Source organism: Carlito syrichta, unplaced genomic scaffold (genome assembly GCF_000164805.1).
Source record: "Carlito syrichta isolate Samal-C Ts95f unplaced genomic scaffold, Tarsius_syrichta-2.0.1 Scaffold74858, whole genome shotgun sequence".
Classification (NCBI taxonomy): Eukaryota; Metazoa; Chordata; class Mammalia; order Primates; family Tarsiidae; genus Carlito; species Carlito syrichta.
Window position 1 is genome coordinate 247908 of NW_007018954.1, and position 15668 is coordinate 263575.

Below are 15668 nucleotides of genomic sequence, written 5' to 3' on the forward strand. Positions count from 1 at the left end.
CTCGGTGGCTGCCCCACTTGTTCTTTCCTCCTCTGGTTTTCCTGGTTCCAGCAGCCAAGAAGCTGATGCTGAAGGGAAAACCAGTGGGTATGCAAATTCCCAGGCTACTGGGAAACGACCCAGGAGCTCACCGAGGACAGGCTCCTCGCCGCCCTCCTGCACCCCACAGGCCCCCACCGCCCTGCGGATCTCACCAGCTGGGGCCCGCCCTGAGTGTTCCTGCAGGTTTGCTGGCACACACGGGCTGACCCCCCCACCTTTGGAGTGAAGCCCAGGTGACTACTGGTGCCTACAGCTCATCTCTCCTCCGGGAACCTCCAGCCTCCCTGACAGAAAACAGACCGGCCCACGGTGGGATGAAATATCCTCCCCCTCCAGATTTTTGCCCAACTGGTCCTCATCCCATTCATCCAGACTGGGAGAAAATCTGGCAGTCCTTTAAAGATCTGGGGACCTAAGCGAGGAGTGGAGGCGCAGCTCCCCCAGGCCCTCCCAGTGCTGCTCATACCCAAACGTCGTGGCTAGTCTCCTGCAGAGCCAGCGGCAGGTGGTGTCTGGGAAGAGGCCGGCATTCCTCACCCAGCTGCCACTTCTTCCCACCAGCAAAATTCTCTGCCCTGTCTCCAGGAAAAGCCAGCGTTTCTCTCCCCTACACAGAAGGGCAAGGCCCCTGCCTGAGGGTGGTGCTGGGCAGGACCAAGATAAAAGAGGCAGTGAGGAACTGAGAATGTGGGATTTGGAGGGGGCGTGGGTCACTTATCTAGGAGTTGGGGGAAGGGAAGCAGTGCCATCAGCCTGAGCCCTGGGCCCAGCTGGTCCTTAGGTGCTCCTGCCCAAAAGAAGGCAGCCCAAGGACCCTAGCATTTCTGCCCCAAAGTTTCTCAAACCTGCAGCTCACTTTTTCCCCCTAGACCCTAGCCAAGTGGGTGGAGCAGAGGGTGGTAAGAGCCTGTGCTGGGGACCTCCCAGTTCATGGGAAGGGTGGGGGAGATTTGGCAGAAAGAGACAGGAAGTCAGCCCTTACAATTAAGGAAACCCAAGCCATCCCAGGCCGTGGCATGTAAATCCTTCCGGCTAGTTCCTGAAAGGGAGGAGGCCTCAGGCTGCCACCAGGGGTGTGGCCTCCAGAAGTGCCTCTCAAGGCAGCTGCTGGTAATCTTAAACTGCTCGTCCATTTAAGAAATGTCAGCAAATGAGGTGGGAGGGAAGGATCAGCAGCCCACTGCACACTAAGTCAGGTGCACTATGGGGAGGTCAAGTCACTGGGAAGGGTCCAAAGGATGGGATTTTGGCTGCTTTCCAGAGCAGAGCCTCGCAGAGGGCCTCGAGTGCTCATGGTGCCCTGCCTGCCACCTGCTGGCGCCTCCCAGTACTGCTGGCTGCGGAGCAAGGAGCAGGGACTAGCGGGCCCGTGCCCCGCCAGCTCCGGTCTGGAATGAAGGGCCTGGAGACAAGGATCTTCCAGCAGGATCTGAAAACAAAAACCATATGGGAAGTAAAGTGCTAAGGCAAAAGCAGCTCCACCCTGAAGAGCAAGGTCACTGTCATGCCTTCTACCGTCTAAAGCTCCAGAAAGTTCCACCTGTTCCAGGTAACAACTAACCCAAGAAAAATTCTCAGAAACTGGAGGAATAAGGAAAGGGTATAAAAATACAAGTATTCATATTTAGAAAGTGACTTGAACATAAAATCGCAATGTGCTACCTTTGTTTTCACTCTGTCATTTTGGCAGGATATGAGGATACAGACATGGTCCCATGGCTAATGGAGCGTCAGCAATGGAGGGTGACCTGGTGCTCCAGGTTCCCTGAGATGCACATACTCCTTGACTCAGGAATCCCGCTGCTGAGAATGTATCCTACAGGTACTCATATTTGCAAAATGATAAGTGTGAGGCTATTCACTACGACACCATCTGAAACAGCAAAAGATAGGAAGCAGTATTAATTAACCAGTCATCAACAGAGGACTGGCTAAGTCAACTCTGTAGACACATGCAATGGAATATGAAGCAGCCAATAGAAATGACGAGGCAGCTGAACCTATGGAATGTTTTCTATTCTGGATTGCTAGAGGAAAAAGCAAGGGTAGAACAACGTGCACAGATAGTATGCTTCCATTTCTGTAAAGAGACACATGTACCCATGCATGTCACTCATATGTGGACAGAGGTCCCCGGAAGGACACAAAGACACTCTGGAGTTGCCTCTGGGAAGGGAACTGGGGGCTGAGGAATGGGGGCACTTACTTCAACCTGAAAGCACTCCAGTAGCATTTGAGTGTATGCTATTCACACATTGCTGTGGTCTGAATGTTTATGTCCCCCAAAATTCTTTTTTTTTTTGAGTTGGAGTCTCACTGTCGCCCAGGCTGGAGTGCAGTGGCACGCTCACAGTCACTGCAGCCTCAACCTGCTGGGGTCAGATGATCCTTCCGCCCCAGCCTTCCAAGTAGCTGGAACTACGGGTACACATCACCACACCTGGCTAATTTTTTTGATTTATTGTAGAGACAAGGTCTCCCCAAGTTGCCCAGGCTGGTCTCAAACCCTGGGCTCAGGCAATCCTCTCACCTTGGCCTCTCAAAGTGCTGGGATTACAGGCTGAGCCACCGAGCCTGACCAGCCACAAACATTTCTTATGGTTCTGGAGGCTAGGAAGTCCAAGAGCGATTCAGCAGATTCAGTGTCTGGTGAAGGCCCACTTCCTGGTTCACAGCCGGTGCCTTCTCATTGTGTCCTCACTTGGTGGAAGGAGAAACAGGCTCCCCTAGGCCTCTTCTTTAAGGGCACTAATTCCATTTAGGAGTAGTCCGCCTTCGTGATCTGACCATCTCCCAAAGCCTCACCTCACCTCTCCCATCACCTTGGGGGTTAGTAGTTCAACATAACCCAGCTTGGGTGAAGGAGTGAGGCTCCAACTCAAAAAAAAAAAATAAAAGAAATGTTGCTTATAAGCCACCCAGTTTATATTTCTGTTATAGCAGCCCAAACAGACTAAAATTTACTTGAATTATTTTAAAATCTCCCCACCCCCACACCCAGGATACAGAAATAAGTTATAAGTGTGGGAGTGAGGAGCTGAGGAGGGCTGTTCCAGCCAAGAGTCTCCAAAGTTTATTTCTTATACACAAACAGTAAAAGCTTGAAGCATACATACCTCCAACAACTACATGTTGTTAAGCTATGACAAATGCCATTCTTTATTTATTTATTTATTTTGAGTTGGAGTCTCACTCTGTCACCCAGACTGGAGTGCAGTGGCTGCTCCCAGCCACTGCAGCCTCAACCTGCTGGGCTCCGGCGATCCTTCTGCCTCAGTCTTCCAGTAGCTGGAACTACAGGCATGCACTACCACGCCCAGCTAGTTTTTTGATTTATTGTAGAGATGAGGTCTCGCCAAGTTGCCCAGGCGGATCTTGAACCTGAGGGCTCAGGCAATCCACTCACTTCAGCCTCCCAAGGCGCAGGATTACAAGTTGAGCCACCAAGCCCAGCTAATGCCATTCTTATAGATAAAAAATGATAGAATAGCAGCAATTTCTTGTGGTTCAACCATGTATTTATTTATAAATTATCTATGTGTATTAATGAACTAATATTTACCTATATTATATAACACAAAGCGAGGAACTAAATAAGGCGGAGCCTGAAAGTGAATATAAATCAAAGGCCTAATCTTTTCTTCCCACAACCCCTCCCCCAGCCATCCCACACCCTCAGAGACCACTGCCCCAAGTGAGGATCCAAGTCACCTCCACTACCACCCACTTCAGTGGTGATAACTTTTCCTCTACAGAAGCAGTTTTTCAAAATGAAAAGGCTGTTTTTCAAACCATAAAGCTTACCACTTAGAAAATGCAGACATGGTAACACTACTTTAGACTGACAGGCTGGGCTGGGTGACATGCACCTGTAATCCCAGCTACTCGGGAGGCTGAGGCAGGAGGATCACTTGAGCCCAAGGGCTTGATACCAGCCTGGGCCAAAAAGCAAGACCCTCTGAAAAAAATTACTGAAACAAAACAAAAAACGGACTGACACAGTAATAAGAATTCTCATGGCTAGGTTTGGTGGTTCAGCCTGTAATCCCAGCACTTTGGGAGGCCAAGGCGAGTGAACTGCCCGAGCCTGTAGGTTTGAGACCAGCCCAGGAAACTTGGTGAGACCTCATCTCTAAAATAAATAAAAAGTTAGCCAGGCATGGTAGCACGTGCCTGTAGTTCTGGCTAATTGGAAGGCTGAGGCGGAAGGAACCTGGAGCCCAGCAGGTCGACGCTGGAGTGGCCATGAGTGTGCCACTGCACTCCAGCCTGGGCGACAGTAAGACTCCAACTCAAAAAAAAAAAAAGAATTCTCACGAGCATGTACCTTACATGCAGATCACCTTTCTGGGCACTAGAACAGCATCCTAAGAGAAGTAAATGGGTACAAAGCAGCACAATCCTGCTCTCTCTCCACACCTCACACAAACCAGTGCAGTACCCTGTAGTTGGGGCTTCTGATGCAAATTTTTTTTTGGCAGAGTCTCACTGTTGCCCAGGCTGCAGTATAGTGGCTATTCACAGGCACAATCACAATGCACTGTGATGTCAAACTCCTGGCTTCAAGGGAAGTCCTGCTTCAGCCTCCCAAGCAGCTGGGACTATAGTTGCACACCACTACATCCATCTCAATATGAATTTTTAAGTGTAATATTGCCTCAGAAATTTTTTTTTTGAGTTGGAGTCTCACTCTGTCACCCAGACCAGAGTGCAGGGGCACATTGCTGGCCACCGCAGCCTCGACCTGCTGGGCTCAGGCGATCCTTCCACCTCAGCCTTCCAAGTAGCCAGAACTACAGGCACGCGCTACCACACCTGGCTAAGTTGCCCTGGTGGGTCTCAAACCCGCGGGCTCTGCCAATCCACTCGCCTCGGCCTCCCAAAGTGCTGGGATTACAGGCTGAGCCACCGAGCCCGTCCTCAGTAATGTGGAGTAAGGCTGAAGGGCACAGGAGACAGAATAAATGCAAAAACTAAGTCAAAGAATGTTTCAAAACAACATAACTACCTTCATGCTTAGGCTATTTAACACTCATTTTAATTCTCTGATTTATTGCATAAAGATGTCAAGAATACTCTTTATAGATTACTTACTCCAGCACCCAAAGGCTCAAGTTTGAAGTTGGACATCATGCTGATGCCTGCTTCCCACTCTTTCAAAGCAAGAGATTTTCTTCTAGACAAGCAATATGAACTCAGCCGTGGGGAGAATGTTTGCTCTGTGTCATTACTGACCGTTGTCTCACAGTGCGGAGGCTCCTAAGACACGACCTCTCCACATCGGTGCAGCAGCCTCGGAATCCTCGTGTTCTCAAATCACACTGGCCCTGTCCAAATCCGTAAGCTTCTCTGCAGGCCCTTCCTGAGGCCCCACGCGGCTTTTCATCTTTTACTTTGTAGGTTGCGCCTGCTCTCCATCTTCAACGTGTAGAGTCTGACAGTGTTTAGAACATTTTGAGTATAAATAGAATGAACTACTTCCCCAGCTGCATGGAGGAACACACTCGGGACTGCCCATGAAGCTTTGAAGCAACACCATCCTCTCAGTTTAAGACCAAGATCCCCTCAATCCTCCCAGTCCTTCTTTTGGTCCCTCTGGAGAAGAAATACAAGGGAAGGAAGAACACATTGTGCAAATCAACTTCTTGCAACTTGATTCTAGTTCTCTAAACCAATTGGTTTTCTATCCCTACAGCATGTCGCAAAGTACTGTTCTCAATCCAGCTGAACTGGTGAATGCGTACCCAGAATGATGTTCCTTCTCAGTGGACCCAGCAGACAACTGCCACCTAAATTCATATGTTCATCCGTGTCAGCACATCTGTTCCTCTGATTAAAGACTTGACCAAAGTCTACCTCACCCTCTTCTATTTTTATTTGAGTTGGCGTCTCACTCCGTCTCACAAGCTGAAGTGCAGTGACATACTCATGGCCACCTCAGTGTCGACCCACTGGGCTCAGGCGATCCTTCTGCCTCAGCCTTCCAAATGGCCGGAACTACAGGCACGTGCTCCCATGCCTGGCTAATTTTTTGACTTATTGTAGAGACGAGGTCTCACCAAGTTGCCCAGGCTGGTCTCAAACCTGTGGGATCAGGCAATCCTTTCACCTCAGCCTCCCAAAGTATAAGATTACAGACTGGAGCCACTGTTTAAATTTTTTTTTTTTTTTCTTGAGTAGGAATCTCACTTTGTCACCCAGGCTAGAGTGCAGTGGCACGCTGCTCACAGACACTGCAACCTTGACCTGCTGGGCTCAGGGGATTCTTCTACCTCAGCCTTCTAAGTAGCTGGAACTACAGGCATGTGCCACCATGCCCGGCTACCTTTCTGATTTATTGTAGAGATGAGGTCTTGCCATGTTGCCCAGGCTCTTGAACTTCTGGCCTCAAGCAATCCTGCTGCCTAGGTCTCCCAAAGTGTTGGGATTACAGATGTGAGCCACCATGTCCGGCCTTAAATAATATCTTTCTAAGCGTAGTACTACTTTATCTCTAGCAATGTCAAACTATGAGAGCAAACAATATGTTAAGGTCTGCTGTGTGCTTCCCTTGGAGTTAAGGAAACTGCAGGCATCCCACTCCTCCCTCCTGGAAAAGGAGACAGACAAGGATAGAGAATGCTTCTGCGATTTTTTTTTTTTAAAGAAAATTCTGAAAAACTCTGACATTGGAGTTCTGCTACCAAAGACATAGTCAAAGACATCTAAATAGTCACAGAGTCAAAAACAACAAAACAAAACAAAACAAAACCAAAAAACAACCAGAAGTTTATTTGAGAACAAGAGTAAAAGCTTTTGCACACTGACAGGTAGACTTGTTTTGACAGTAGATGCCATCCATGTTCAGCTCTACCAAGAGTATCACAAATGGAACATACTGTTTCCTACAAAGAACGGGCATAAGGACTATAACTAATCAGAGTCAAAGGAAAGGTCAGGCCCCAAATCTTAACCCTTACAATGATTCATACATAGGACTGAAATTAAACCATTAGGTCTCCTAACGTAGTGGTCCTCAACTTGGCTCCTTATCAGAATCCCAGGGTCTCATGAAAGGAAATCCCAGTAACTAGGCTGTACCCCAAAGTCTCTGGGGGTAGACCTCAGGCACTGATATTTTTTTAAGCTTCCAGGTGATTTCAATGTGCAGCCGAGGCAGATCACCAGGGCACTCGAGACAGGCAGCAATTACCAGCATATTCCTCGGTCCATCAGCCCCTCTAAAGATGGGAGATCTGGTGGTAACACTGGCTCCCACTGATGCAATCTTTCACTCCACTCAAGAACTCCACACATTATCAGGTTTTTGCATAATTTTGAGCCTTTCCATATGCCATGTTGATTTTTACAGCAATATTTAATTAGGCAAATACCAGCAAAGAGAGAAAATATATATATATATATAAAAGAAATTTCCATAAGGCATGATATGAATAAATAAAATAAGTGAAAAACCAGTCTCAGGTTTAAAAGTAAAGTATGAGAAGCCAAAGCCTGTGAAATTTTATTTATACAAAAGAATAAAAAATAGCTATTTTAAAAGGATTGGTTTAAACTTGTGGTTTTCCATTTTTCCTGTTCCTTGAACATGAATCTGCTTCCAACTCAGAAAGATTTAAGATAGGTAATTACTAAATAAACACTCTTTACCTCCTCTTGCAAAAAACCACAGAGCCAAGTTTCCCATTTTACTTATGATAAGCCAGATTATTTTCAGTTAAGAATATTGGCAACTGCATGAAACAGATTATCAGATATGTCAGTGGGAAGGCATGAACTGTACAAAGGCATTACAAAAAGTCCCAAAAGAAAATAAGATGGTAAAAACAACAATAGAAAAATAAGAACACACAAAACAAAATAAGAACATGCCAGATATTTACAGCCTCCATCTGAAATGACTTGTCATCTACTTTTAGCATAAAACAAAACCAGAGAACATTTCTCGATGGGAATCACAGATGAAGCTGGTGCCAGCCAGTTTGGGGGAAGACATTCATTCTAAGAAGGGAGAAATGCACAGTTAGCAATTTGCTGGGATTACAACCATGTCTTGGTCTTCCTGAAGTTCTGTTACTAAAAATGACACAAAGTAAATGATCCAATGTCTTACAGAAATGACTTGTTTGTCACCACATTTAGAACAAACTACTTAGAGTCACAGGCACTGGGTCCGGGAGAGCAGAGGTGGATGGCCACGCACTCAGGTGAGGGATGTTTATCTTTGTGAGGTCGGAGAAGGGAAGCAGGGCTCTATAGCCTGGAAGCTTCTGCACTAATGCATCTTCTAATAGTCCTAAAGAGAGAAAAACAAAAGTGCCAACTTACTTTCAGCAGAACACTGGTTTGATCTTAAGGGGGAAAAAATCTCATAAACAATTCTGCTAGGGCATAGTTCTATAGCTAAAGATTCTATTTCAAATGCAATGTACAATATTTTATATCTGAAAATGGCCAGTCTTCTGAGTCCACAAAGGGATTGAAACATCAATTATGCTCTTATTAAACCATCTGAACTCACTGACAGTCAAAAACAAGAGCCAGTATTAAGTAACAATCTATTTATTTATTTATCTATTTATGTATTTATTTTAAAGATATAGGGTACAATTCAGGGTTAGGTATAAAATGTTCATTATGCAGGTATTTTTATTTATTTTTATTTTTTTGAGTAGGAATCTCACTCTGTCGCCCAGGCTGGAGTGCAGTGGCACACTCATGGCCACCGCAGCCTTGAGTTGCTGGGCTCAGGTGATCCTTCCGCCTCAGCCTTCCAAGTAGCTGGAACTACAGGCACGCAACACCTCGCACGGCTAATTTTTTGATTTTTGTAGATATGAGGTCTCACCATGTTGCCCAGGCTGGTCGCGAACCCATGGGCTCAGGCAATCCCCTCACCTCGGCCTCCCAAAGTGCTGAGATTATAGGTATGAGTAACTGCATCCGGCCTGTAATAATTTATTTAAACAAAGGGAATGCTTCTTCAGTAAAAATGTACATGAGGCGAGAGGACTGCATGGGCCCAGGGATTTGACATCAGCCAAGGCAACTTGGCAAGATCTCAGCTCTACAATAAATTTAAAAATTAGTTGGGTGTGGTGGTGCATGCCTATGGTTCCAGCTACTTGGAAGGCTGAGGTGGCAGAATCATTTGAACCCAGCAGGTCGTGGCTGTGGTGGCCCTGAGTGTGCCACTGCACTCCAGCCTGGGTGAGAGAGTGAGACTCCAACTCAAAAAAAAAAATACATGACCTCTGTCTCTCTCCAAAATATAACAAAAAGTAAATAACACCTAAAAGGTGAGATATATCCAGATGGACACTCCAGACTTTAAAACAAGAGCTATGACCTCAGGTTAGAAGCATTCAAGCTCTGAAGCTGAGCGCAGAGGCTCACGCCTGTAACCCTAACACTTTGGGAGGTAGAGGCAAGAGGACTGCCTGAGCCCAGGGGTTTGAGACCAGCCTTGGGCAACTTGATGAGACCTCATCTCTACAATAAATAAAAAATTTAGCCGAGTGTGGTGGCGCATGCCTGTGGTTCCAGCTACTTGGAAGGCTGAGGCAGAAGGATCGCCTGAGCCCAGCAGGTTGAGGCTGAGGTGGCCGTGAGCGTACCACTGCGCTCCAGACTAGATGACAGAGACTCTGAACAAAAAACAAAAAATAAACCAGGAACACTCGGTTTCTGAAGACTAATACATTTTTCTATCTATAAAACTACTAGTCTCTGCAGTGGTCTGGCTAATACTTACAGCTCGTGGTTTTTTGTTTAACTTCAGATCAATCCTGTGATAGGAAAGATAAAAGATATTTGCATTTTAATGTACAGAAAATGGGTCCAACAATTAGCTACTGCATAGGGCACAAGCTATAACAAAGACTATTTGGTTAAGTAAAATCCTCATTCTTCATTAGACTATGCCATATTTAGTTGTTTACCCAGATATTATTAGGCAAATATTAAAAATTACGAGCAGATTCTCTTGCCATAAGGCAAATGTAGATCACTCTAAAAAGAAATGTATATAGCAGTCATAGCAGCCATCTCATCTTTAAAAAATATTCCAAAATTACAAGTTAAAGAGACTGAATTAAGAGGGCATGCTCTACGTGTTAGCTCTGTAACTATATCACTGAAAATTACTGAGACACATAGTGACTAGGAGCAGGAAAGAGACAGGAGTTTGTATTTCTGGACACAAAACACAAAAGAAATGAAATAACTTTCAATTTTTAAATCTTTCCAAAGCAAAATATCAAGATCTTAATGATTAATCTCCTTATAAAGCAAAGCCAGAAAAATCAATTTAAATATGAATTAAAGTAAAGGTTATCTATTTTTAAAAGAAATTAAAATGCATAAAAGTGAAGTTTACTTAATTTTGCTTAAGTTATTAAATAAAATGTTACCTCCATCACGTTTTTCTGTTTTTAAAAAAAACTTCCCAGCCTAACCTAATATACATACCTACAATTAAACAGATAAACTATGGGTTAGAAAGGTCTCAAAAAGGCATACTGATGTCTACACACTAAACAACACAGCATAAATACTAATTCAAATAAAACTTACTCAAAGTCATAATCAAACATGCCAGACGGGCTGAGGGGCAGCATTTGAAAGGAAGAAAGCAATAGAAATTAATATACTAATTGAATAAATTAGTTGATTAGCCACCCTAGCAAGAATTGTAGAAACAAAATCAGCTTTAAGAATTTTAAGCAACAGTTTCAAACATCAAAGCACCAAAGATTTTGTGGTCAGAAGATTCCCTTCCCACAGTGGATTTCATATCAGAAGAACAGACTATGAAAGGAAGTTATTTCATTAGAAAACTACAGATACCCAGAGTCCTTGTATTAGCTGCCAGATTTGGAGTTAGAATTTTTAAAATATTTAATTGTATTGAAAAATATAACCAGGGCATTAGAAGAAACAGAGGTAGGTTTAGTCATGTAACAAAAGGCACTTTGAAGACAGCACTAACGACTCAGCATAATATACTTTCACTAAAATAAAAGGTGACAAAAACATTCTAAACTTTAAAAAAGGATAAAACATTTTACAATTTTTTTATTCAAGTTATGCATTCTAAACATGTCCAGGAAACATGGTGTTCCTTGTCTATGGCATTCGTTATAGAAGCCAAGGGTTGAATGAATAAACCTCAGTGGCAGAGTCTTGTTGCAGAAACTGAGAGCAACATTACCCTGCCCTCTAAGTTAGTCATGGCAATAAACTGTCATGTTGGGGCTAATTACAATTCAGGAATATCAAAGTCTGCAGCACTTCTGTTAAAACAAAGGAAAGTTGGCATCCAAAAGCACCCAAGCCTTAGGGACTCGGATGGGAGCAGTACAGAGGAGATCACTTTGCACCGTAACTGGTCATAGACCATGGACTGGGCAGACCTCCAACACAAACATTAACCCGGAGCATGACACCTGCTCCTTAGCTGGCTCCAACGCCTTCAGACTACAGGCAGGTGGTAAAACAATATGCAAATAGCTATTTTCCTCCTAGACAATGTTTGCAAGAGTGAAGCTGGAAGAAAGCTTAATGTCAATATGCTTGACACAACAGTTTCACATAAAGACTTTGGGAAAGTATACAGTAAGTGTACTAATCAGGAATTGCCAAATATTTCACTTTCAGCCTGACTTAACTTTGTTCACAAATTAAAACAGATTGTACCTAGTTAATCAAAACTTTGCCAACTACTTACAAGAATTTTAGAGTTTAGTATAGTAGCAGAAACCTATAGGAGCAGGTAGGTATACATTATTATTTCAACATTTTCTTTAAAGACACCAGACTTATTGTTCAGTTATCATGTAAAACTAAAGAATTCAAAACACTATGATCACTTATGAATGCTAAAAATTATTTCATAAATGGTCATATTCCTGAAGAGGGCAAATTCAAAAGTTATTTCCTTAAGTGCCATATTTATGTCCACTTTGTTTTGTTCACCACTAAACAGTGCCTAGCACACAGTTAGTACTCAAACATGCTGAAATAATTAACTTTGGACGCTATTTGAGTATATAGAGTATGGCACACTGGAGGAGAAACACGTACTGTATGGGGTACAAACTTACCTATGTGTGTAGACAATGTGCTCCATCCCACCCTAACCTGTCAGTCCCACTAAGACATCAGTCGGGGGCAAGGGGCTTGGACCAGACACAATTCCTGACTAAAGATAGCAGGAATCCAAGAATCTTAGCTGGCCATTGACATGCCACTCAGGCACATTGACTCTGGCTTCCCTAGAAAGAAAGCAAATCAGCTCCACTCTCCTCCCTTGGGGCAGACAAGTGCCTAAGGCCAAGGGAGAAGATCAATTAGACATTAAACTAGAAGAAGAACAAAAGGACAGCAAGAAAAACCAGGATTCTGCTCTCCAAACAGAAAATAGCATTTGTGAAAGCAATAAGTAATATCAAAGACCTTTATAACTACTAGAATTTTTCTGGAAGGAATTAGCTACTAGGGCCAGGAGAATAAAGGGTAACAAGTGTTGTTCCTACGGAAATTTATTAAAAACCTTCAAGAAGAAAGTGACATTTAACACCTCTCCTTTTTGTCAGTCATCAGCTGATGTCATTAAAGGAAATGAGGTATTACCTGAAATAAACAACTATCTAGAAAGTCTATTGATCGGTAATAGGAAAAACATCCCAGAAACTTTCAAGGAGTTTCCTCCCTACTCTAGACACTATAAAATAAAAGAATGATTACCTTAAAATGACACTGGAGTAAATTTAATAAAGGCAACACAGAGCAAAACATTAAAAAAAAATTTTTTTTAAAGAGTATGTTTGTCTGCTGTTTGTGATAAGCTAGCACCAGTTTTACACAGAAGTCAAATAACTTACAGTCTACGTATATATAAACACATACACGTGTGTATATATATGTGTGTGTGTGTATGCAATTTTTGCTATTTCTTACTACAGTTATGTAATTAACATAGTGACTTCTGGTTTGCAGAAAAATGTTAGCTAGCAGTCTTCAATCACTATTTGGAGGAAATACTATTTCTGCAGTCTAAGAAAACACCACTACCATTAACAAAAAAAACTCTTAAAATAATTGTAGAGTGCATCATAAAGGGGTGCACAAAACAAATAATAATTGAAGACTCAGCTAATGCCAAGGAGGTTCAAATCACTTAAGAGCTAATTCACTATTATCCTCATGTGCTATATCCATGAAGCTGACAATACTGACACCGTGGGTGCATGAAGGACTAGCCTACAGATTTGTACAGCACACTGGAGGACAGGGAGCCCCACCCATTCTTTGTGTGTCCCTTTCACCTCCTCAGCATGCAGGCTTCCAAGGAGTGGGATAAATGCACAGTCTCTAGAGTGAGGAAGTCTGCACTGGCTTCAGGTCTCTTAGAAGGTATGGAAATCAGGTATGTATAGGGTCTCTATCTTCCAGAATATTTGAGGCCAGGGCAAGATTCCTTACTCCAGAAACTATGCATGACCCTCTCTGAGTCAAGCTGCATAATTTCTAGTTATCTGAGTTAACCAGCCAGTATTATCATGCTCCAGGCAGAATGGATGCTAAAAGCCTTTCTGGGTGATGCCTGACCTCTCTGTCCACTAATGTCATTCCTATCTCATTATACACTGCAAGAAAACACGGTGGACCAACATTACCTAAGTTGACACTCTCACATTTTACAGGCTTTATATTGTTCCTCCAATATCTGAAGTCAGCATATTGCTGAGAAATACAAAGACAGAAAAATCACAAGCAACAAAAAAAACTTGCATTGAAAAAGAAAAAAGACATGTCAAATCAGTTCTCTCTAACCACAAAGACATACGAGTAGGCAGAGATTGGGATTAAGAGCAAAATACTTTAGTACACTTTACAGCTTCCCACAAGTACTAGTGGCATTTTTCAAATACTATTACACGGGTTCCATTTAGATTTTCCCCTTTTCCAGATGGATTCCAAATTCACCATATGAAACAAAGTTTTTACAGAATAAAACTCTTCTGCACTGGAAACAGTGAGAAGGCTGACCTAGAGTCCTCCCTCAGGGTTACTCTCATGCCCACCAATTCCTTGGAGCCAATAAGCCTGTTTCAATTGGACCAAAGGATTTTCTTCCCATCAGCAGTGGAAAGGCCCTACAACAATCCTCAGGAGTTTTTATTCTAGGCAAGTCCCTTCACAGCAATGATCACAGATGCTCAGGGGTGGTGGGTCTCTGCCACTGACCTGTGCCGATTTTTATTCTTTCGTTTTTTATGGCTGCTGTGATGACTCCCTGAGGAAGTAGAGGAGGCAGCCTTCTGAGGTTTCACTCCCTGCACAGATCCATCCAGATCCTCGGGGTCCTCCTGGCTGGGCTCATTTTCCTGATTGTGGAAGTCTGGAGAAGTGTCACTTTCTGTTCCACTTCCTGGTTCCCCTGGAGGGAATAAAACACAGGTACCCAACCCCATCATCAATACTCCTCAGACCATCCATCACCAGGAAAGATTTGTTGAGCACTAATTCCCTATCCTCAAGGACCATACATTCCTTTTTTTTTTTTTTAAAGATTTTATAGCTTTTATTTTATAATTTTAATCATGAGATAGAAATGCAAACTCACTGGTTTATAAAAGATAGTTGAATCCAAAATATTTTTTGGGTAAAGTTTTCGTACTTTTCTCTGGTAATTCACATGGATTCACAACTCTCAATTTGAGGAGAAGATCCAAATATACAATGTCTTTCCACTCTAATCTTGAGGACTCAGTTCCAGTTCCAACTGTCTCCTTCATTTTGTTTACTTGAGGCTCCACGTTAGGGCGCCACTTGCTGGAGACCAGCTCCAGCCGGGTTCAAGGTACCCCAAAGGTGGAGATGGCGGCAGCGATTGGGGAGAAGAAGAAAGAGAGAAAGAAAGAGACTGGACTCCAGTCTAGTGAAGAAGCGAAGTGTGGACCATACATTCTAATTGTCAAAGAAGACACAGGCAAAGCATCCAAGTTACCAGAAATCCTAAGAAACATATAATCTGCAACACATAACCAGAGGCAACAGCTCTAAGGACAGCTGGGAGATAGGAACATATAACCAGTATAACCTCACTGAAAAAGGCCATCGAAACACAGAATATACTGATAGGAATAATACTTATACTGAATTTGCTGAAAATATCAGATAGGTCTCCAGGGGGGTAAGGAATGATCTTGGGGAAAACAGCTTGTAGCAGGTTCTGGCTCCTTCCCCAAACCAAACAGGAATCCTGCCTTTCTGTCAAGAAAAAGGAACTAAGAGGGAGAAGAGTTCATTCCTGAACTACTCTAGTATTTTCTTTTTTTAATAGAAATGAGGTCTCGCTATGTTGCCCAGGTTAGTCTCGAACTCCTGGGTTCAAGCGATCCTCTCGCCTCAGTCTCCCAAAGTGCTGAGACTACAGGCATGAGCCACTGCACCTGGCCTAATCTAAGTCTCAAGAATGTTTTTTTAAAAACAGTAATACTCTTCACATATTCTCAATGTTAAAACATCATATATAGCCAGGCTCGGTGGCTCAGCCTGTGATCCCGCACTTTGGGAGGCTGAGGTGAGTGGATTGCCTGAGCCCGCAGGTTCAAGACCCG

General features: G+C 43.5%; 1 protein-coding gene across 1 annotated transcript in view; it reads right to left on the reverse strand.

Annotated features, from left to right (window-relative positions):
* Positions 1–6789: 6789 nt before the first annotated feature.
* The window catches only part of MEAF6 (MYST/Esa1 associated factor 6), a gene marked incomplete at its 5' end in the record, with an annotated part of 25438 nt that continues 16559 nt past the window's right edge, over positions 6790–15668 (reverse strand). Inside the window, 4 exons of the mRNA XM_008053465.1 lie at positions 6790–8338; positions 9797–9830; positions 10618–10647; positions 14293–14485. Coding sequence (XP_008051656.1) covers positions 8330–8338; positions 9797–9830; positions 10618–10647; positions 14293–14485 — 266 coding nt within the window. The remainder of the gene's footprint in view (positions 8339–9796; positions 9831–10617; positions 10648–14292; positions 14486–15668) is intronic.